The sequence below is a fragment of the Aplidium turbinatum genome, chromosome 9 (genome assembly GCF_918807975.1).
Source record: "Aplidium turbinatum chromosome 9, kaAplTurb1.1, whole genome shotgun sequence".
Classification (NCBI taxonomy): Eukaryota; Metazoa; Chordata; class Ascidiacea; order Aplousobranchia; family Polyclinidae; genus Aplidium; species Aplidium turbinatum.
This window is the reverse complement of record NC_137480.1, coordinates 20,429,567-20,454,044: the sequence shown is the minus strand read 5'-3', so window position 1 is coordinate 20,454,044 and position 24,478 is coordinate 20,429,567. Positions and strand designations below refer to the sequence as shown.

At 39.5% G+C, this 24,478-nt stretch overlaps 1 protein-coding gene and 1 pseudogene across 1 annotated transcript; both read left to right on the top strand.

Annotated features, from left to right (window-relative positions):
* The first annotated feature begins 13,117 nt into the window (after nt 1–13,117).
* On the top strand, nt 13,118–14,038 carry LOC145776769 (SCAN domain-containing protein 3 pseudogene; annotated as a pseudogene).
* Nucleotides 14,039–20,109: 6,071 nt separating this feature from the next.
* LOC145776768 (NXPE family member 3-like) lies at nt 20,110–24,069 on the top strand. Its single transcript, XM_082587995.1, has 2 exons — nt 20,110–20,723; nt 21,396–24,069. The coding sequence occupies exons 1-2, from the start codon at nt 20,110–20,112 to the stop codon at nt 22,372–22,374; spliced, it is 1,593 nt and encodes a 530-aa protein (XP_082444121.1). The 3' UTR covers nt 22,375–24,069.
* The last annotated feature ends 409 nt before the right edge of the window (nt 24,070–24,478 follow it).

Sequence of the window (24,478 nt, the reverse complement as noted above, 5' to 3'; positions counted from 1 at the left end):
GTAGTTAGAGCATTGCAAGTTTTACAAGTTCATTTTGCATGACAAGCTTTATTGCATTTGTGTGGTTTTCATATTCAAGTCACTAAGAGTTCATTGTGCTCCAAATTATTCTGAAAACAGTTTCTAACTTGATGGTGCTTCAAAATTTCAACTGTAGTTGTCTAGTTTGAGAACAGTAAGCTACTGCCTCGTTGGTGAAAGTTGCTTTATTGCACTTGCAGACTGCGCTAACTTCCCGGTTGAGTACGGACATACCTACAGTAGCTAGCAGACAAAATCAAAATCAACACTCGCATCCCGTTGAGGGAGCCAGGCCCCATCTGCACATGTCTGAACAAAAGCGACCGACGCCGGTTCGTAGGTGGTTAAGCCGGACCCACGCAAGTCTTGCGAGGGACATTCCCTGAGGGTGGGGATCGACGTCGGGTAGGAAATCACGGAGTCGGGAGGAGTTGTTTTGCCACTCTGTGTTCCATGTGTATTTCGTCCAGTGTGCCGCCGATCTTCATAGCCTATTTACACAAATCACAAATCGAAAATGTGAGCTAACGCTGTATGGGCTAATAAAGCTATAGCTTAAATATATTTTCTGAAATTTTTTGTATTTTTTGTGTGATTTGAATATGGACATTCTTGTCTGATACAAATACATAATAATAATAATAATATGTTGTTGTTTTTTTATGTTTGTTTGTAACTTTTTCATTATTTTCCTTTTATGTTAAATTTTTCTGAAGATGTTGCTACCGTGCCAATTTTCTTTTAACCTAATTCGGTCTCAAGCACGTTTTAACGTTGGCATTTCGTCGCTTCTGTCTTTTTCTAAAACTTTGCTATGTTGGCGTGTATTGTTTTTGCGGTGATGGTCAGAAATAAAAACAACTGAACTGGAGTAAACAGGTTGGTTTTGTTGTTGAAAGTATCTCTTTTGAAGCTTATGTTGAAGCTTCTCTTTTTAGACAAAAAAAGATGTTAACTTGGGAAACCACGAAGAATAAAGTCAAAAGTTGTTTGTCTTGGTGAAAATTTGTAAAAAGTTTATAAACTACATATCAGGTTGATGCATTGAGAGGTTCAGTTGAGAGGTTAACTTAAGTCTGTCAAGCAAAAAAAATTCAAAAATCATCAGGTTAAAATTTGTAAACTTCAAACCCAAAGCTTTGTTTGATGAAAAAAGTGTTGGCCATAATTAAAATATAGCTTGCTTTTGCGATCGTATTCCATTTAGGCCTATTGTATTGTGCTTACTGTGGAAAGCGGTTTTTGTCCCTACCTTTGTTTTCACAGTTTATTATTTACAAATAAGTGGCTTGTTTGAGATGTGTTTGAAAAACGTTTACGCGTGTACATTTCTTGAAGATAATGATCAGATTACTTCTGTTGAAATTCTCAGGAACGGATAAGAAATTTATCGATCTGTCAAGCATTTCGCAAAAGCAATGTGAAACTACATGTATGCAGGCCCGGATTTAGGGGGGGGCAGAGGGGGCAGGTGCCCCGGGCCCCCGACTTTTGAAGGGCCCCCCTACGTGGAAAAAATGTGATGTTTTGTTATTTCTTCTTCCTTTCAGCCTTTGAAGTTTCTGCAAAATGCTGTGCAGTGCTGGATTGATGCTACTGTGGACGCAGAGGTGGTTTTTCGCGCCGTAGGCGCGAAAAATTTTTTGCAGGGGGCCCCCCCGATCTAAAAGTGCCTCGGGCCCCCCATCAGCTAAATCCGGCCCTGCATGTATGGTGCCTGTATATCATGAACTGTTTGCGTTATTTATTAAATCTAGGCGGCTAAGGTAAACCATCGTTGTGTGTGACAGGTAAAATATAAAGGACAAGATGTTATACCAACATTTAACTGAGTATTTTACAGAGACAGTTGTAGCAAGTTTTTGTAATAGACTGAGTTTAGGTTTTAGCAGCATGATCGTTACTTATTTTACACGTGCAGATAAAACGAAAAGAACCAGATCATTTTATCTACACTTGTCAAGTAGCAAGTTTAGTTTCCCAAGGTGGCACATTCGGGGATAAGGTCGTTGAGAAGATAATCTAGGCCCCAGTGGCATAGCCAAGAGGGGGTTTTGGTGGTTTGAACCTCCCCTTTGGCACGCGTGTGACGTTACGATATTGAGAATGATGCTTTCAGTCTCTTTATATCTTTAAAACAAAGTTTTCCTAATTTTAAACAAAACTGCATTAAAAGAGCGAGTTTTGTCAATATCAAACATTCAAATATCTCAGCCAGGAATTAGCAACAAGAAAACATAGAGACTTAGCTTTATTTCCGAAAAATGCCGAAGAAAACATGATCTTATCCTTTTGTTATACCACCAGATAGCACCATTTTACAGGAGTATTCATACCAACATTTTTGTTGAAAATGCTCTCAGAATGCACCACATTTAAAGTAATTGTTCAAAATTTTCTGGGGGAGCCCCCCTTTGTCGAGGAACGTTAAAGTAGTGCTCAGGAACATTAAAGACGTAGCCAGGAACGTTAAAGTTGTACCAAATAACGTTAAAGTAGTGCCAGAAGCGTTAAAGACGCTCCCAGGAACGTTAATATTGTGCTCAGGAACATCAAAGTCGTGCTCAGGAACGTCAAAGTTGTTTCCAGAAATGTTAAAGTCGTGCCCAGGAACGTTAAGCCGTGTCCAATACTAAGAAAGTACCTGTTACGAAATTCAATGTAAATTTACTAATACGACACTTTCTGAATGTTATCTCCACTTAACCCATTCTCTAAACAGCATAATCAGTCATTTTTACACCTGTCTTTTATCATCTATCTTTTTTACATTTTTACGTCAGAAGGCATATGCAGACATTGAATCAATGTCAAAATGATGGATTTTGCTGTAAGGGATTGCTTATTATTTACCCTGCAAAGTTTATTAAATTAATTTAACGTTTGCAGACATTGAATCAATGTAAAAATGACTTAATGGTACGCTGTTGTTAAAAATCAGGCAAGTGAAGCAGAGGCACAAAACAAAAAATACTTTTGCTTTGGTGACATCGTTAACACTGTGATGAAAAGCACCTGAAAACATTTTACATTAGAAAAATTATGAAAAATCCAACAAAATATTTTTCACATGTCGTAGATTAAGGGAAAATAGGAGCACGATAAATAAAAGCCGAGAGTTTCATATTGTTTAATTTCAGTTCAAAAGTGTGTTTGATGTTTGTAAGATGAAAATCTTAAAACAGAATGCAAAGCTGCATCAACTACTAATAAACAGCAACGCGTTCCGACGGGATTTCGCCGACACCATCTTGTGCATGTGGCTCAGATTTTTAAACTGCATACCACATTATCTACCAATGTTCTGTAACAGACCCAAAGATAGACATGTGGACCTAACAACGTTCGATGAGCAAACAATCCATTGGCTGCTGTGCCTGGATAGAACAAAGTGATCTGCGGCGGCCTCAAACGCAAGAAGAAGAAGTAATAAATGCTTGGTAGCATTTTGTTGTGCAGTTTATTCTTTTAAGATCATCTTTGCATAGTTACTGACACGAGGTTACATATAATCAGTAAATCAGTAGGCCAGTGTTGGTGTGCAATTCAGTCAAACTAAAACACACATTAACTTGTGGATTGTGACTCTTGGAGACGTATTTCAAACACCTGCATTCATGCATGTCAGAGCAGTTCAACCGCCATTAACATGCGGAAAGCATGCTCTTTGAAAAAAGTTTAAATATTGCCCACCAATTCTAAAAACGTATTGTACCAGACAGGGCCTGATTAAGGCTCACGGGGCCCCGAGGCACAGCTAAGTTTAGGGGCCCCTGTTGGCAATCGCTTTCAATGCAATGCCATGTAGTCTTTGCGAATGATGAAATATGGGCTAACAAATAGTTCAAGCAAAACTATAACTTCATAAATATTAATTTAGCCAATTTACCTACAACTTTCTAACAATATGAACACTCTTATACTTGTTACAAAAGTTCTAGCAGAGTACCGTATATTAATGGTTCCTTAAAACCAGTGCTGTGTTAAACCTTTTGTGGGCTCCGGGCCAGAATAATTTTGGGCCCTCTATCGTCAAGCAGACGTATAATATTGTGTATATTTTCACCGCACCGACATAAAAATGTGGTTCATTTCAATAGACTTTCTCACCAGTTTAGAAAACAACACAAGTGTAAGTAACCGCAAACACAGGTCTATCATTTCTTAGCTACACCTTTGCTTGGAATGAAAGCCAAAAGTGTTAACAATTTCTAATAAAAAAAATACTGGCAATGGAACATATCAAACATATCGGTCACGACACGATAATACCATCGTACCGCACAAATTTTGACTGTTTGGACTTTGCCACCCGGTACCGCGCAGATAAAATCTGAGGATAAAACCAAAACTGTAGAAATTATTAATTTCCATTCAGATTTGGTCATCTGGTAACATTATTGTTTTTCACCATTTTTATGTTTTATCTGGCAACATTGCTTGTTCTGTCAACCAAGGTAAAAACATTGTAATTTGTAAACAAAAGCAGTGTAAAGCGTTTTGAGGATCAGGTGTTCAATTATTTTTATTCAACATTACTTCATTCCAAGGCAAAGCTTTCATAATTTCATGTAGGCATTCAAGTTAATTAAAGTTTTTAGAGTATGGTAGCCTAGGTTAGTGGCAAGAATAAACAGGTCCCTTGTGAAGAATGATTTTTGTTTTGTACCGTACAACACGTGGTATGCCAAGCTTATAAGGTATTTGAAGATAAGAGCAATTTCATGTGCATATTATATTCAGAAAAAGTAAATACAGAAGAACGTTTCTGCTAAAAGTACAGGACAGGTTTTTCCTGCTCGCAACATCACTAGTCAAGGATATTGATAATTACGGTATTGTAATAAATGTTAAAAATGAAATGATAATTAAACTATCTGAAATGCTATTTAGCTTACAGCTAACAATTTTTTTAAACAAAGCACTTTCATTGATGAAAATAAATTGAATATGTGAATTCACAAAGGGCCCAACCCCATTTTTTTATTTTACTTTTTGTGCTTGCCGATTTCTTTTAACAAAAAGAAATTGAATATGTGAATGTAAAAAGGGCCCTCCAGTTTGTTTTTTTTCTTTCACTATTTGTGTTTTCCGATTTCTTTCAATGTCTTCTAAATGATACTTAAAAAAAACAGCCAAATTTTGCAAACATATCAGTAAACACATGAAAAATACCCTATCTATTTTTCCATTGATTTTGAAATGGGCCCAACTACAGCAATTGCACTTCAACTTCTCTATAGTTTCTCCACAGAATCCTCACTGAGTGAACTTTTTAGGTATGATGCTTCTTACCAGTATGTTTAAGCATGTAATCATTATCGAAGTTTCACCACAAAAGTAAATGACCAAAATAATTAAAACAGTTGAGCCAAAAACACTTTGTGGCAATTGGGCCCTTTTTGAATTCATATATTCAATTGCATCCAACAACAGTTCGTACCTTGAAAAGATCAAGAGAAAAAAAATAAAAAAAGCCGAAGTCGCTGATCGCAGTTTCCGCAATCATTTTAAAATTTCCCCCCTGAAAAGATCGAGAGAAAAAATAGCTCAAAACCGAAGTCCGCTGATCGCAGTTTCCGCAACCATTTTTCCGCAGTTTCCGCTAACCTTAATTCTAACCATAGAGTAATCTATGCTCTAACCCTCGCTGATCGCAGTTTCCGCAAACATTTTTCCGCAGTTTCCGCTAACCGCAGTTTCCGCTAACCCTAACTCTAACCACAAAGTAATCTATGCTCTAACCCTAACCCTCGCTGATCGCAGTTTTCGCAAACATTTTTCCGCAGTTTCGCAGTTTCCGCTAACCGCAGTTTCCGCTAACCCTAACCCTTGAGTTTGTTTCAAATTGTTTGGGGAAACTGCGATTAGCGACTTCGGCTTTTTTAATTTTTTCTCTTGATCTTTTCAGGGTACGAACTGACTGTACGAATGGTTCAAGGTACGAACTAGATTGCACCCTAATATGTTAAATACATTTCTGCAGATCATGTTACTAACGCTATCGCAGCCATTTTAACTTTATTTTTAGATAGTAATGGTGCTTTTAGAGATGTTTCAGTGTAGTTAAGGCCCAAATTTGTATAATAGGGCCCAAATTTGAGATGTTTTAGTATAATAAGAGCCTAAATCATCTTCTTAATGAACAAATACACGCAGTGAACTTTAGCAACTCAAAAAACACTTTACTAAAACGCAAAAATCTATTATTTGTGGGCCCCTTGAGATGGTGGGCCCTGGGTTCGGGCCCCCTTGACACGGCAATGCTTGAAACCTATAAAAGTATTGACGCCTACGGTACTAATGTAAAAAGAATTGGGGGCCCCCAAAACCAGGGGGCCTGAGGCCTGTGCCTCGTGTGCCTCATGGTTAATCGGGCCTTGGTACCAGACAAGTCAAGTAATTATAATCACTAGACACTAAACCAGGGGTCGGCAATCACCGGTCCGCGGACCGCTGCCGGTCCGCGAGGAGTTCATAGCCGGTCCGCGAAGAGTTCATATACTTTTACAAATTAAGTGAACGTTCAGAATTATTATAGTGGTCTAAGATTAACTGATAAAAATTCAAATTAATCGTTTTAATCAATACACATGTAGAGGCGTCCTTTCTTCATTAAACTTGCTAACCTCTACCACCAGTGCCGGATTAAGAGTCTGCTGGCCTGTAGGCACATTTCATAAGTGGCCCGAAAAACAGGGTTGCCGACTAAAAAATTAGAATTATCAGTGGTGCCAAATCATTGTCACAAAGATCGTTGTTGCAACTATAACACAGGGTACCGTGCAAAAACTTGGTCATATGCGTAGGTAATTAAATAGCACTTTTGCGCGTTTTTGCGATTGAAAACTCGTTAACTAGTTTTTGGAGGTCAATCTTACGGAGTAGATCGCTTTCAATACACAAAAGTGCCAGTGTACTAAGACGTTGTTGACACATTGTTGATCGTTTAACGTCTTTAATTCGTTTCAGTTGTGAAAACGAGCGTTCCTCCGAGCAATTCGTAGCCATTAGAGACAAGTACATTCTAAGTGCTATTTTAGTGTTCGGAAATGCATTATAAACACCAGTAGTGTGCAGCATTTTAAACATCTTCTTAGCACTTCCTGTTGCTGTTGTTTCGTCGCGTCTTTGCTCTTTATACCAGCACATAAACTGACGAAATTCTGGTGGAAAGTCGGAAGACAGGTCCTTTGAATACACACCAACCAGACCTGCAACAGCAACATCGATGTCTTCAACAGACATGGAGTCGTACTCAGTCAAAACTCCAAACCTCTGCAGCACCATGGAATATGTATCGATACGTTTCTGTGGTGCACTCTTCAGTTGGTCGATGATCACATAAAACGTGTTGATTGTAAATTTTTGCTGGCCTGACATTCCTTCCACATCATCTGTAGCAGCTCCATCACTGACATGCTTCTGCCGCATTGGTGCTCGCCGACTTTCAGATTTATATATGCTGCTGCCACAGCGATCACGTGCCTGCTGCTCATAACAGTCAAAATTCTCTCTGCACTCATCCAAGAATTTATCCAAGCTTCAGCAGACCAATGGCTAGTGTCAGTTCGATAGTGGAACTTTGAAGCAACTTGCTACTAGTAGGCTATTGAAGCGCTGCAAAATATAAATATTGTTCCAAAGTATGCACATTAGGGCAACTTCAAGGGTGTTCATGTGTTTGGCCAATGCACCTGCTTCATTTCGTGTGCTGCCATTCTGAGTAGCATCCCCAGAGATTTCCTGGAGAACACTTTGAAACTTGAGGTACCCAATGGTTTCTTGTGCATCAAAAGTGCTCTGCGGGCAGCACAAAATATGTCCGCGGGCCGCATCCGGACCGCGTTTGGGGTACACCACCCTGCTCTAAATCACAATATTAGGCTTGAAAGTTCATATCAATAATCAACTAACAACTTACATTTTTTCTTCTTAGAAGCATAAAACGTCCGATAAGAAACGGTTCACAAGTCACAGCTTCAATTGCACCATAAAACTAGTTTATGGAAAATTTTTGCGATTTTTGCGAAATTACGATTTTTGCATTGCGTTTGGGTTAGACCACTCTGCGCTAAATCACAACATTAGGCTAGAAAGTTCATATCAATAATCAACTAACAACTTACATTTTTTCTTCTTAGAAGCATAAAACGTCCGATAAGAAACGGTTCACAAGTCACAGCTTCAATTGCACTATAAAACTAGTTTATGGAAAATTTTTGCCATTTTTGCGAAATTACGATTTTTGCAACCTTTAATTCATCTGGAAAAACAGAGCTATTAAGATGAATACTTATTAATTTAGAAAATAATTATTTTGAAAACATGACTAAATTTTTACTGATTTTAAAGTGGCCTGGATTTTTGACTGGCCTTGTAGGCACGTGCCTACTTTGCCTAATGGTTAATTCGGCACTGTCTACCACGTGCATTTTCTTGAGCTTGTTGAGACTGGCGAGGCAGCAATGCTGTTATTACGTCATAGTAACTTTTCTCTAGGTGTCATTTTACAACAGTTACTGTGCGATTCATTTTCAAAAAGAGTGACATGTAGAGGCGTCCTTTCTTCATTAAACTTGCTAACCTCTACCTACCACGTGCATTTTCTTGAGCTTGTTGAGACTGGCGAGGCAGCAATGCTGTTATTACGTCATAGTAACTTTTTTCTAGGTGCCATTTTACAACAGTTACTGTGCGATTCATTTTCAAAAAGAGTGACTTAACTTTTACGTTGACCATTCATTTGTGAGTGTGAAATTAGAAGATAGAGTGCAGAAGTTTTTGGGAGTAGCAGTTTGACTATTGATTAAAAGTTCATAAAGTCAAACTATGGTAGGACTAGACTGTAATACCAGCATAACACTTAACAAAGCAGCTGCTACAGAAATTGGGGTCCAACTAATTTAAAGAGCGTCGGAGTATCGGAATATTTAGAATAAAAGCTAATTTATCAGGAAGTTATGGGTAAGCTTAGGGTGAGGACTGAGGATTAGATTTAGGTTTATGGTGAACGTTATGATTAGTGTTAGCAGGCCCGTAGCCAGGGGGGTTCTCAGGGTTCCCGGGAACCCCTCCTTGAGTCGAAAAGGTCCACATTTTGGAGAAGGTGTAGTGTACATACGATCACAGGATCAGCTGCCTATGATCAGCTGAAACCTTCCAAATAGTTCCGAATAAACATGTTAATATATTGTTGCTTATTTAGAACAGGGGTCCGCAAATACTTGTTGGCACGACCCAAAAGACAATCGTTCGAAATTGTCGCGGTACAAACGTTTCAGAAGTATATAATTTTGCACATAATCTTTTGCAATTTAAAATCGATTTCAATACGGTCGTCCCCCTTATTAAGCCCACATCGAGACCGGACAATTTTGGGTTTATTGAGCGGGGGGAATTGTCTACCACTCCTATACTTTCTGTAATTCAGGAGTGGACCGAATAGGCCCTAATAAGCGAGTGGACCTACTAACTGAGGTCGTCGTCGTGTAAGTCTCTGGGGCTGAGGACCTACCCTTTTACCACCCCAAAATTCACGATGTTCCAGGACAACACTGGAAGTCTACTATAGAGCAGACAGTCTTTGGTTTCATCATCCAAGACGCGCAGACCTTCCACTCCGTTCTACAGTCATTGATGATGTTGTCTGCCTGTTCCTCGGCACCACATTCACAGGAGGAGGAAGAGGCCATTTACCATTGGTGCATGGTTGAGCGGAAAAGCCCGACGCCCGCACGAAGACTGTAGAGGCCCACCCATGCCTGTCTTTGTAATGTCAGGCCCAGTGGCGTAGCCAAGGGGGGGGGGGGGGTTTGAGGGTTACAACCCCCCTTTGGCACGCATGTGACGTCACGATATTGAGAATGATGCTTTCAGTCTAAAAAAAATTGCCAAATTTTAAACAAAACCGCATTAAAAGAGCGAGTTTTGCCAATACCAAACATTGAAACATCTCAGCCAGGAATTAGCAACAAGAAAACATGAAGAGTTAGCTTTATTTCCGAAAAATGCCGAAGAAAACATGATCTTATCCTTTTGCTATGCCACCGGACAGCACCATTTTGCAGGAATATTTATACCCACATTTTTGTTAAAAATGCTCCCAGAATGCACCAAATTCAAAGTAATTTTTCAAAATTTTCTGGTGGAGGCCCCCCAGACCCCCCGCCGCTGGGTTGTCAAAACCCCCCCCTTTCAAAATTCCTGGCTACGCTACTGGTCAGGCCTATGGAGCATGCGTCGGTGTAGGAAATGAACGAATGGATTCTGGTAACAGGCTACTTGACTTCCGTTCAGAATTCTTAGTGGTCTGCCCAAGTAGCCGCAGAGCTGTTTTGTTCATCAGCTTCGTTGATCAGAAGTTGAGCAGCTGGTACAAATGGTTGTCTTCATTTTAATCGACGGGGGTTCTCGTTTGGGGGAGCAGAGATCTTGTGGTGGAGAAGGTGATTAGGCTCCAGTGCCCGTCGACTGAGAGACGGATTGGGTTCTTCGCGACAAAGCTTAGCGGGTTGGATGCCAGTTAGAATGCGGAGATTGTTCAATGGTGTGGGACGCAGGCCTCCGGTCACTGTGCGCAGGGCATTGTTTATGGCAGTGTCGATGTTGTGGCAGTGAGCACTGAGCACTGCAGCACCAAAACAGGTGCACAGAACTCTGGTGAAGAGTAGACAAGGGCTAAGGCTGCTATACGCAAAGTGTCAGCCCTCGCCACACAGCTAGAGCCTGCCAGGTGCTTGAGTAACCCAGCGCGGGATGTCAGTTTCATGCGCAGTGACACCAAATGGTGGTGGTATGCGAGCGATCTGCCTAGTGTCACCCTAAGATATTTTGGTTCGGGGCAGAAGGACAGAGGTTTTCCATTGTTCGAACATGTAGCTCACGATCAGCTTCCCGATGTTTTAGGTGGAGAGACGAAACTCAGTAGTTCAGTACGTCAAAGAGTAGCCTACGGTATATGATTGTATTTATTTTTGACATACAAGCTATATTTATAGTTAAGTTTAAACCCTTTTGCGACCCACCATGGATGGTCTCGCGATCCAAATTTGGGTCGCAACCCACTACTTGCGGATCCCTGGTTTAGAACCTCGCATATCGTATTCGTAGACAATTTAGGTTAAAAGCGAATAGCAGAAATTGTTATATTGCAAAAATGTGCAGTAACTTAGCCTACATGGCTTTAAAAGGGCATCCGCCTCCTCTCTGCCCCCCGCTTCCGGCGCCCCTATAGATGTGTTATGTTAATGTGAAAATTGTTTGTAGCCTGATTATTTATTTCGTTTTTTTATGTTGACAATATGAAGTTTGTTTTGTTTGTTGGTCTATATCAGGGGTGACGAACCTTTTTGCGGTCGCGGGCCACTTTGTCAATTACACACGAGTTATCGGGCCACACAACTTTTTAATCGTAGCCTAACTTTCTATGAAATCTTTTAAAAGCGACTCAAGATATTATTTATGAAAAGTAACAAACGGGAGATGAAAGTAATAAAACCCACGCAGTTGAAATTCTCTTACGCAGAATCGAAACAAAGGCCTACAACAATAAAAAATAAAAACAAATCAACTTGAGCAAAAAGGATAGAGCAACAGTAGCCTACTTGCACTGATAATGAAGATAGTTTAATTTTAGAAGCGTTCTTTTCGTATGGGTATGATTTCTTCTTTTTTTGGCTCTATATCCTTTTTGCTCAAGTTGACTAAATGTTTCGACCATTATGCTCCGAAACAAGAAATCAGTTAATGAAATTTCTTTCTCAAACAACAAACAAAAGCCCATGCAAATCCTACAGCTGAAGCTATCTAATGCAGCATTGAAGCATAAAATATTAAAAAATAACATTGAAGCATTGAATTTTTTTGCTTATTGGGATTTTTGGAAAGTTTTTGCTTGACTAAGCGTTCAATATTAGGTCGAACAGACGATGTGGCAACTGTCAACTGCATAGCCTACTAAGATTTTCATCTGTCAGCCTCGACTTTAACTGTAACGACTTTTTGTAAAGTGCATTTTAGAAAAGAACTGTTCGATGCATGCAATGCATGAGCGATTGTCAAATTGTTTTGCGGGTCACACAAAATTCTTTGACGGGCCGAATGCGGCCCGCAGGCCGCAGGTTTGTCACCTCTGGTCTAAATATTATGTAGCCTACTGCTACTTCCTATGTTTTGGTTGCTTGCTTGGAGACACGCAAAAAAGAAAGTGTTATCAAAAGGTCCATATTTTTGGATTTGGGAACCCCCCCTTGAAAATGTCTGGCTACGGGCCTGGTGTTAGGTTTCCGTAGACCGTAACATTCCCATAATTCCGACACTTAACGTCGGAAAGGAAAATATCGAAATATCCGATTTTTCGGAATTAGGGTTAGAATTAAGTAAGGGTTGGGGTTAGGGTTTGGATTTGGTTTTTGGTTGTAGTACGGTGAATTAACCCTCATTCCGACACTCAGTAAATTAGATGGACCTAAGAAATTGTTACTGAAACTTAATTGGTAAAATATTACAGATTTATCCGAGAAAAATGAGTACAAAACAAACATCTATGTTGAGTTTTTTTGGAAATGGCCGTTGGCCAACAGTATTTGAAAAATCTGATGTCGCAAACGAGGGGTCTACATCTACAACCTCAAAAAAAAGGAAGGCTTCTTTCATTCGCCATTATAAGTCGTCCTATGTAAAGTACGGATTCATTTCAACTTGTGATTCCGAAACACCTTATCCGCTCTGTCTAATTTGTAACAGCAAGTTATCAAACGACGCTATGAAGCCCTCAAAACTAATTCGGCACTTGCACACAAAACATCCCGAACTAAAAGGTAAACCTTGGACTTTTTTGAAAGAAGAAAAAGTGATCACGAAGCTGAAAAACGATTACTAAGAACAGGCTTATCAACAAAGCCAAATGCACTAAGAGCATCGTACTTGGTGTCTCACCGCATCGCTAAGACTAATAAACCATTTACTATCGGAGAAGAATTGATTTTACCAGCGTGTAAGTGATATTTGCCGTGAAGTTTTAGGAGAATCGGCAGCTAAAAAGATAGCGCAGGTTTCGCTTTCTGCGCGCACTGTTTCGAGACGTATTGAGGACATGGCGATAGACATTGAAGCTCAACTGTTAGAGCGGTTGGTGAAGTCACCATGGTTTGCGATTCAGTGTGATGAATCTACTGATATCGAAAACAAAGCTGTGCTGCTAGTTTTTGTTCGAGATCTTTATGAAGAGGATGTTCATGAGGACATGTTATGTGCTTTGTATTTGTCAAAAAAAACCACAGCCTCCGAACTGTGGAAGGCTCTGAATGAATATTTCATAGGGAAACTAAACTGGTCTTTTTGTGTCGGTCTGTGTACGGATGTGGCTGCAGCCATGATTGGTCGTCTGTCTGGTTTGACTGCTCGAATTAAGGAGGTCGCACCAGAGTGGGAAGCCACTCATTGTTTCATTCACAGAGAAATGCTGGCTAGCCGAAACATATCATCCGAGCTTCATAGTGTATTCAATGATGTAGTAAAAATGATCAACCTTATAAAAGCGCATGCACTGAACACTCGGCTGTTTAAGCAGATATGTGAGGACATGGATGCCGAGCACAAATGCCTTCTGTTGTACACAGAAGTAAGGTGGCTCACCAGAGGAAAATCACTGAACAGAGTTTTTGAACTAAGTGAACTACTGCAAAGGTTTCTTTTGGAGAAAAATTCAGATTTTGCTAGCAAATTTATTGATGAAAAATGGGTTCTCAAACTTGCCTACTTGTGTGACATATTCAATCTGCTCAATGAACTAAATCTTTCACTTCAGGGCAAAATGACAACTGTATTCAAGTTGGCAGATAAAGTGGCTGCGTTTACAGAAAAACTAAAATTGCGGGAACAGCGCGTAAACAAAGGGGTTTTTGACATGTTCCAAACATTAGCAGAGACTTTGAAAGACAGTGAGCCTGAGCAAGAGTTCTCCGAACTTGTGAGCAGACACTTGCGTACTCTTTTAATAGAATTCAAGCGCTAAAGACCCTCGAAATGCAAAGGATTGGATCCGTAATCCATTTATTTTCAAACCTGGTGAATCGACCTTACCTGTTTGACAACAGGAGTCAGGACCAGCTCCTGGATATTGCTAATGACGGTAGCTTGAAAGTTATTTTTCATACAACGACTCTACCAACATTTTGGGTGAAAGTCTTGCCGGAATACCCTGACCTTGCCATAAAAGCATTAAAAACCTTGCTGCCATTTCCGACATCCTATTTATGCGAGTCTGGATTTTCTGTAATGGCAGCAACAAAGACGAAACCGCGAAACAGATTGGACGTGAGAGAAACATTGCGTTGCGGGTGTCGTTGAGTTCTATATTTCCTAGGTGGGATCGTCTCGTTGAGGCAAAACAAGCCCAAGGCCCACATTAAATAATGACCTTACAGTATATGAGCTGCAATAAATTTTCATTGTTGAACATTAGATTTTTTTAAAGACCGGTCCGTGAAAAAATTTCATTTTGAAACCCGTCCGCAGAGCAAAAAAGGTTGCCGACCCCTGCACTAAACAACCGAGAACCCAAAGGAATGCATTAATGATGCCGTTTCGTTCGCCGTAGGCTACATACAAATTTAAAGTTTTGACAAGCGCTTGCCTGATGCTGTGGTCTTGGAAACAAAAAATGCTTTTCGAACAGCTCCAAAAAGCAACTACTTTCTATCTCAAAACAATTTTAATAAGTTAAACTGTTTGTCATTGCAAATTAACACGTTCAAATTTTCCCAAAAAGTTTTTTTTGTTATGCAGATTTAAAAACTTGTTTTATGTTTAGACAACGCGATCTACAAAAATTTCGATTCTAAACTTGCCGCAAATGAACCGGAACCAGGCTAAACGAAGCAGAAATTTCAACCATCACAGTCCAGCAGCTTTGCATGAAAGGGCAAGACGTCACATAAATAAAATATCGATTGCAGGCAAGACGCGATATATGGGTGTTAAAAAGTTTTTTTCGAGTGTCATGCCCGGGCTCGCACCGCTCGGCTATGCAGCCGACTGTCAAGCATGTAAGCAGTTGCCAGCCATGGAGGAAGGGTTGTCGAACACATTAGAAGCGGATAGATACTGAGAAGCTTTAGAATTTTAGACGCTCGTTGGCCCGTTCTGTTAATCTTACCATTTCTTTGTTTACAAAGTCGAGAGCTCAACCCTATCAGTCACGCATTACAACTGAGCTATGAGAGCTTTGCTTTTTAAAACAAACGTTTCTACTAACAAATGAAATACTTTGAAAGAAAAATAAATTTGAAAATTTTGTGCCGAAACGAAATATTTTATTACTAAATATTTTGCTTTAATCAGCCTTAATTCTTCCTTGTAAGCGCTCAACTGAAGGGAGAAAACAGATGTTGTAGATAAGACAAGCAATAGCCAATAAACTCAACTTTCATGAGCTGTTGAAAGCTTGTGTGAAGTCAAAAGCTCAATTTTCTGGATGAGAATATGAGTGGTTAAGCTAAAGAAATTTAAAATCTAGTATAGTCAAAATTGTCCCTTTGGCATACTTTTTCTTGTTTTCAATCTATGATTATACTGTAGTTTGAACAAGGTGTGTTCCTTAACTACCCTCAGCACTCTTCTTCTTCGTCTTATGAGCTTTCTTCCGGACTATATGTTTTGGCATGAGGTCATCAGCTACTCGACAGTCTCGTCATCCAGGGCCTTCAGTCCAAGCGTTTCATGTGGTGGTAGATGGATTGGGCAGTCATGGACAACATGGTCTACTGTCTGGTCTGTAGCACCACACTCGCATCCCGTTGAGGGAGCCAGGCCCCATTCTGCACATGTCTGAACGAAAGCGACCGACGCCGGTTCGTAGGCGGTTAAGCCGGACCCACGCAAGTCTTGCGAGGAACATTCCCTGAGGGTGGGGATCGACGTCGGGTAGGAAATCACGGAGTAGGGAGGAGTTGTTTTGAGAAAATCTTATGTAGTTAGAGCATTGCAAGTTTTACAAGTTCATTTTGCATGACAAGCTTTATTGCATTTGTGTGGTTTTCATATTCAAGTCACTAAGAGTTCATTGTGCTCCAAATTATTCTGAAAACAGTTTTTAACTTGATGGTGCTTCAAAGTTTCAACTGTAGTTGTCTAGTTTGAGAACAGTAAGCTACTGCCCCGTTGGTGAAAGTTGCTTTATTGCACTTGCAGACTGCGCTAACTTCCCGGTTGAGTACGGACATACCTACAGTAGCTAGCAGACAAAATCAAAATCAACATTCGCATCCCGTTGAGGGAGCCAGGCCCCATCTGCACATGTCTGAACAAAAGCGACCGACGCCGGTTCGTAGGTGGTTAAGCCGGACCCACGCAAGTCTTGCGAGGGACATTCCCGGAGGGTGGGGATTAGAGATGCAGTGAACCCAAAATTTTTATCCGCACACCGCACCGCAACTGAATCATCTATCTGCACACCGCACCGCACACCGCAATTTATCTGGAACTTTGACACTGCACCGCACCGCACACCGCAAATTACAAAATTTTCAAAAAATCTTTAACGCATTAATTTTTAGAAAGTCAATTGTGGCAAAAAGCACCCATGGCGTATAAATTTGTAACCTACCAGTACAGTTGTGCACTTAGCTTTCCTTGCTGTTCCACAGCTACTGATTTTCCATTCCACGTGGGAATGCGAGCAGGGATTTTCAGTCATAATCAGAGATGTACGTATACGCCGCAAATTCTACGCCGTAGACTTGCGGCGCAGACTTTTTGCTTACGTTAACGCTTACGGCCACATTTTTTTGGATAGTTGTCGCTTGAGGCTACGCTGTAAATTTTTCGCGGTTTTTTAATGTATAGTGTCAACGTATAGGCTACTTTTTAATGTTTTTTTTTGCTACAACACGCCAATACCTTGCAGTGCTGCAGTTGAAAGAATGTTTTCAATGAGCAAAGACATATTGAAACCAAAACGTAGCAAAATGTCAGATGAACACTTTCAGATGCTTGTGTTTCTTCGTGGAAATTCAAAATAAAACTTGTTTGCTTCGAGTGGTTTATACCGTGTGAATGTTTGGCACCTAGCAAACAAAATGAGTTTACGCTAGTGTATGCGCTGACGCCGCCAACTTTTTTTACAAGTTACGTTGACGTATACGGCGTATGGTTTTTCGAACGTTTGCGTTTACGCTGACGGCGTCAATATTTTTTTTATACGCGTACATCACTGGTTATAATGAACATCAAGTCAAAAAATCGAAACCGACTAGGTGCGCCCGGAAATGACTTTTGATGCGCTGTAACCTGTAAGCAAATTTTCACCGCACATCGACCAATTGGTTGACAGTAAACAAATACTAAACTCTCATTAAATTTTGTTGTGTTGCTTTGGTGTTGTTTGAGTAGGCCAATATTATTCTTCTGAATAAAATATGATTCGATCAAATTAGTTGTTCTGCAAGAAGTGGTACGCTTGGCAGTACAGAGCGTCCAAGTGGTACGAGATCGTAAAAAGGTTGGGAACCCCTGCACTAGACACTAAACAACAGAGAACCCAAAGGAATGCATTAATGATGCCGTTTCTTTTGAATCTTTGAATCTTAAATTAAAATTTATAGTCTGTGAAACCGGGGATGAAACATATTTATGCAGAATATTCCGTAGTGATTTTTTTTTTGTTTATTCATTCTCCTTCTTCTTGCTTATGAGACGACAATTTAGGCAACATCTCCCAATTGCTGCAACCAGTGCAATGTCTTTATATCAGGGTCATATCAGGATCCATATGCTCTGCAGGTCGATACACTGGACAGTGGACAATGATTTATAATGTGCAGTGCTGTTTGAGGTTCGCATTACTTATTGGCTGCTCGCTAACGCAAGTAAACACATTGTAAACACAAAGTAACTCAACCATTTGTCTTTGTAAAGGGTTGATAATGTAGATTTACCTATTGGATGCTTCTAGTGATAGAGCCAGTGCCGGTCTTAGGGTATTTCGGGCCCTGTGCAGAATATACTTTGCGGGCCCCAATGACAATGATCCAATTCAGTAACGTAGCTAGGTATTTTGAAAGGGGGGTAGTTTGACTGTCGGCGAGCGAAGTCGAAAGGGGGTTAGTTTGACTGGCGGTGTGTTTGCCGAAGGCTACACTTAACGGCAGAGGGTCTGGGGGGCCTCCGCCAGAAAATTTTGAAAAATTACTTTGAATTTGGGGCATTCTGAGAGCATGTTCAACAAAAATTTGGGTATGAATATTACTGTAAAATGGTGCTGTCTGGTGGCATAGCAAAAGAATAAGATCATGTTTTCTTTGGCATTTTTCGGAAATAAAGCTATGTCTCTTTGTTGAGTCTGGATGCAACCTATTTCGTCCCCTGAACAATTCGCACCTCGATTTCGTACCCTAGCCCTGGTACGAAATAGGTTGAATCCTTAAACATTTTTAACCCTGATGTGATTGCATTGCACGAACAATTGTTGAGAGAATATAATTTCCAGCACATTCTAGGGCGCATCTAGAAAATGTTAATAAGTTACTCTATCCCTTAGCTTCCATTTAAGCAGAAAAGCTTTAGATTTTTAGGTTGCTTCAACGTTTGATGACATGGAATCAGCATTATAACGGTGAATTCTTCGCTAAGAATGGATGGGAGTAGCCTACCTAGCCTACTTCTACACTAATCAGCGCAATTTAGTTCAAGTGTAATATCACAATGTCTGGCTTTGATCTCCGAGTAATATTGATAAAGCAAGGTTGGTTACAAAATTAAATTATACGAGTAGGCTAAGTTTTGGTATTACAGTAAGAAAAAAAAGACCCAGGAAAAATTTTATAAGTGAGAATGAATGCGATGAACCTACAGTACTTGCTCTCCATCACTTTTGCTCACATGACACGCAAAATAAACCTAAAGATAAAAGCCTAGTGAAACTTTGCACAGCAGAAAACAGTAACGTTAGTGCAGAAGTTTTCCTACTCCTGCCCAGAACATTGTGACGCAAGAAACCACACGACCTCGTTCTGTGGAAGTTAATCAGTTGTGTTATGTATTGGGCAGCTACAGGGCGGTTTGACTCTTCAATGGTCTGGTTTGATGAAGGCCTTTCAGAGTAAAGAATTATCAACATAAAGTGATTAAACATGACGATCGAAGTTAAATCTCGTGAGTCCGCCGTGAGACTTAATTTGTCTGCCGAGATGGCTGCTCAGGCTGGACAAGTTTGTCCGCTGTCAACAAAATCGAATTTTGACCTATTTCGTCCCCTGAAAAGATCAAGAGAAATTTTGAAATGTTTGCGGCAACTCCGATCAACGATTTCGGCTAAAAGTTGTTTTTTTTCTCGATCTTTTCAGGGTACAAAATGTTCAGGGGACGAAATAGGTTGTTTTTCTATGTTTTCTTGTTGCTAATTCCTTCGTTGAATTCATTTGTTGCATTTTCCATTGGAAATGACAAAAATTACTGCATTTTCTGAGTAGATTGCGGGCCCTGTGCGATCGCACGGTTCGCACACCCCAAAGACCGGCACTGGATAGAGCTTCATGGCTTCTATTCAATAAAAAGACGTCCAGGCCTACTTTTAAATTGCTATGAAATAAAAATTTTCTTTAGACATGTGCTTCTTGACAATTATTTTTATTTTAACTGAGCATGGACTCGGGCATAGACTTAACAAAATATGTGTAGCTTAGCTTACTGAGAAGTTAGTAGGGCCTAATAAAGTGATTTTCTTTCTTTGAGCTTTACTCATTGCTTTCATTCTTAATTGGCACGAGTCTGCCAAGTTGATGTAAATAAATAATAACAATACTAACCTATTTCACTTTGTGACTTATCAAGTCCACTTTGCACTGTTAGAATTTAGAATTTTGCTTTTTTAGGTGAAACAAGATGCTTAAAATTTTTTTTCTCGAAAATGTAAAATTGAAATTTCTATCAGGAAAACTACATCAACATCACCGAATCTTGATCATCATTTCTGCTTTGGCTTTCCTTTATGTGATCTACCATGTAAGACGTGATTTGGTTCCATCTCTGCATTTCCATAAATTCGAAAACTTGTCAAATTTATCCACTGAAAAAATCAACACAATTATGATTCCAAAAGAAGCATTAGATCCTAATTCTCAGTATTTTAGTATGATTTACAAAAACACTTATGGTTTGCCTGTAAGCAAAAACGCAACAAAGCCTTTTTCGTTTGCTTCATTTGTTAAAGGTTTGCCGAATTGGTTGAAGTATTTTCCTGCTTTAGCGGACGGTTTTGAAAAGTACAGGCAACAAAACCAAAAAAGAGCACCAGATAAATTCACTTCTGCAACTTCTGAAATTTACTTTGAAAATAAAGCAACATATTACGTTGGAGACGTTTTCAAAGCTCGTATTCAAGCCAAAGATGCATCAAATCGCAACAAAACGTTTGGAGGAGATTATATCCGAGCATCTTTGAAAAACATCAATCAAAGTGAACTAATGGATGGAATTCCATGCGCTGTTGTTGACCATTTAGATGGAACATACACAATAGAAGCAATACTGCCTGCTGAAGGCACTTTCAGGTTGGAAGTGCAGCTTGTTCTTTCTGTTGAAGGAGTTTTTCGTCTCGATGAATGGACTGCTGGACGTATTCATCAAGGTCTTGTATTTAAAGCGATTTTGTCATCACAAGAAACCGTTGAATGCAACACTGACTTGGCGCTTTACAATAGGTAAGTTTATAGCCTACTATCATTGTTCAGATTTATTGGTTTCAGACGACAGGAAGCAGCAAAGTGACATGTAGTCTTCGAGTCAGCGGTTCCCCTTATTTTGGCTTGCCATTAAGTGTCTTTACAAAGACACAGCCACGTGCCTGCAGCGGTGTCGAACCCACGTCCTTTGGAACGTCGCGCAGACGTTGTCACCACTCGGCTACCCAGCCGACATATAACGAATATTGGCTTGATGAACATAATAACGAAGATAAAACAAAGATTGGATTGATGTTTTGTAGCCACTTTGTTTGCACCGACAAACAACAAACGATCATTGACACTTGTGATCGTGTAAGAGCGTAGATTTTTCTCTCAAGATCGCCTGCTCCACACCGCTCTAGAGCATACGACTGTGTCTTCCGCAAAACACTTAAAAGCCTGAAGCTGGACACGAAGATTTTCTTCCTTGCTTTCCCATCCACTTGATATAAATATTCAACCACCGGGCGTAAGCCTGGACACAATAAAAAAGTACATAAATTGCCATTGGAGTATACTCGTCTTTTATAAATCAGCTTCTAAGTCCACTCTACTTTTTATGCATCACTTTTCTCGGTAGTAATAAATTTAATTTCATTGAAACCTAATTTTGTGATATCCAGGAGTACTTTTAATTTGTTTTTACAGATTCATAAACAAGAAGCCTTGTGATTACAGCAACCCTCGTAACGGAGAACCATGGTTCTGCGGACGCCCTTTATCTGGAATTTGTTTTCCGATTACTTTCATGAAAATGGTTGATCGAAAGTATCTTTATCCTTTTGACGTCCGTTTAGAACTAGCTCGAATATTTCATCAGTACAGAAATATTAAAGGAAATGGAGCACATATCACAATCAGACCATCAACCTTGCATCAATCTGAAATTGAAAATCAAGGCAAGCTTGTTAAAAGCAGAATTGCAACACCTGCGTCTGGTTATTTCAAGAATGGTCGATGGGTGTCGCTAGAGCGCAACTACAACTTCAATTCCATTCAAGATTGTGTCAGTTGTTTTGCTAACAAAGTCGTCTACATGTTCGGTGACTCAACAATGAGACAGTTTTTGGAAGTCATTCAATCGCCTTTTAATCTTAGCATAACGATTTCTAATCAAACCACATTTTGGCTCAGACCTCAACTGGGACGAAACATAAAGAATAACATCACAGTGTATCTTAGAGGACATGGCCCACCTTCCAACAATCCGGGTACGGCCGATACAAGACCTTACATAAGCGATTCTGTTGAAGGCATTCCTGTTGGAGGCAAAGATGTTGTCGTAATAATAAACTTGGGCTTACACTCTCTTCAGTTCAATGTTAACTTTTACCTCCATCGTCTTCGAGGAATCAAAGCAGCCATAATTGAACATTTGAAAAAGTTTTCCAACACCACAATAATCATAAAAGGAATGAATGTTACCAATGTACCCAACCTTCCGTTTGAATGGTTAATATACAGATATAATGTTTTATTACGCGAAACGTTTAAAGATTTGCAAGGAGTAGTTTTTGTTAATTTGTGGGACATGACAAGTTTGTTTCCTCTAACTGTAGATTATCATCCACCAAAAGCCATGTTGAAAGAACAAGCTTTTTTGATTTTCAGTCATTTTTGCAAATGAAAGTGTTGAGTTGATTTGCAATTAGACCCGGTTAGTATTGATATAGTTGACTAAGCCTTTCTGTGTTCTTCTGTAACTGTATTTGTTAGATGTTGTCCATGACTCAGAGCTTTTCGGCCTAAATCGTTTTCGAGTAATTTCGTCGGAAGGCGTACACCGATGCATAGCGCTCAAGTCCGCTTTCCCGCAATGCAGGATAAAGATATGAAAAACAAACAAACAAACAAACAAACATCACATTGAGAAATATTCTTAAGCAGTGCAAATATAAGTACTTAACTTTACCTGACACGATTAAATCAGGGGCGGACGTACCCAACAGTTTTAGGGAAGGGGGATTTTAACAAAACACAATGATGTGTAGGCCTGCATTAACCTAACCCGACCTTGCAAGAACACCGTAAATACAGTTGTTTTTGTTTGTTTTAGGGGAGAGATCGCCCCTCCCCTGGATCCACCACTGGTTTAGTCACGCACAATTTGTGTTTCATTTGAAGTAATTTTATCCGCTTGTCTTGTGTTGTCCGCAAATTTAATTATTTTTATCTTAACCCTTGTTACTGTAACTTCATCGAGTTGCTCGCTTAGTAAGCTTATTGGTTATAGGTGAATTGTTCGTAACAGTTGTTCGTAAAACAATTGTTCGTAAAGCATTTCTTCGTATGCATCAATTGTTCGTATAGTGAATTGTTCGTAAACAGGTGATAAGTCAATTGTTTGTGAACAATTTTTCAGTTGTTACTCAGGGGCGCCGGAAACGGGAGGCATTAGGGGCATCATGGAGGGACAGGGGGCAATGGTGCCCTTACCGTATTCGGACTAAGCGATTTTTGTGAGGTAATGGCCTGACGTGTGGACTTATTCCATCCACACTTTTATTTTCTAATAACTTTTGATATAACAACGCTACGAGGTTGCTTTTTTCGCAAAGTTAGAGCAAAATTATTAACAAACTGGTTAAAATTTTAAGTTTACCCACATACTCTACCAGTTTTTTGCTATTGCTTTTTTGCTAAAAAAGTCATTTTTTTTCAAATTTGTCTGATGTCTCCGCCATAATCTCCTTGAAATCGCTAATCTCTTCGTTGAAGGCACGCACGATCCCAGCCATGCATGTACTCCGAAATGGTCATTGGTCATGTAGGTCACGCAGTAAATCTTGGAACGCACAAAACAATACAAATGTTTGCTAACTTCCTTGTACAAGAAGATGAAGTTTTCCAGATAACCAGCGCAAAACTTCTCACCAACCAATATTATGGCTTCGAAAAACATTTGTCGTTTAGTATAAAACATTAATCACTACGCTGCATTTACAAGTAATATTTCAATTTTCAGATAGTGCTTAGTTATTGCGTTGGCTATTGATTTCCTTGTGACTTCAGTCTGCTTGTGACTTTGTAAGGAATAAGTTACTTGAAATGAAATTGTTTTAGACTTGCGTTGGAACATGTACGAATTATGAAGAAAGTCGTCAGAAATTACAGCGCAAGCATACCAACAAACGTCTCGATAACTATTCAACTTAATTATTATTTTGAATTTAATTGATATGGTTGCATAGTAAATTGCTGATTTTGAGGGTTTCTGTGAGTAATTATCAGTTTTTGCGTTCATACTAAAATGCTCATCATTCCATTGTTATACGACGTTTCAATGTAACCAATCTGCTTTGTAAATAAAACGAAATGTCTCAAGCACATGAAGACAATAAGAGTGTTTCGGTTGACTGAATACTGTGGAAAGATGCAGTTTAAAATCACTCAAAAGACTATTCGAGTAGTTTAGCTCAATCCATGCTTCACAATGAAACTTACTTCAAAATTGAAGTATAGATTTGTGTGGTAACAAAAGCACAAAATCAAATTAAGAAATTGGTGATGAATGAATTATGTAAACTTTCCATAGCCTGAAGCAATCAGTACGACAACATTTTGAGACGATCTTTCAACGTAAAACAATGTTGCTTTAGCAAAAATATTAGTCAAAAAGAACTTGGTTCCATCGATGTAAATTTGTTTAGTTTTGGATCCATATTTTTAATCTTTTTCTGCATTATCGCTAAGTGGCAAAAATAAAAATAAACGTATTTGTTAGAAAGTTT

Coding starts and splice junctions, on each gene's coding strand:
- LOC145776768 (XM_082587995.1), top strand. CDS start 20,110: ATGATTCCAAAAGAAGCATTAGATCCTAATTCTCAGTATTTTAGTATG. Junction 20,724..21,395: donor GACTTGGCGCTTTACAATAG/GTAAGTTTATAG, acceptor TTGTTTTTACAG/ATTCATAAACAAGAAGCCTT.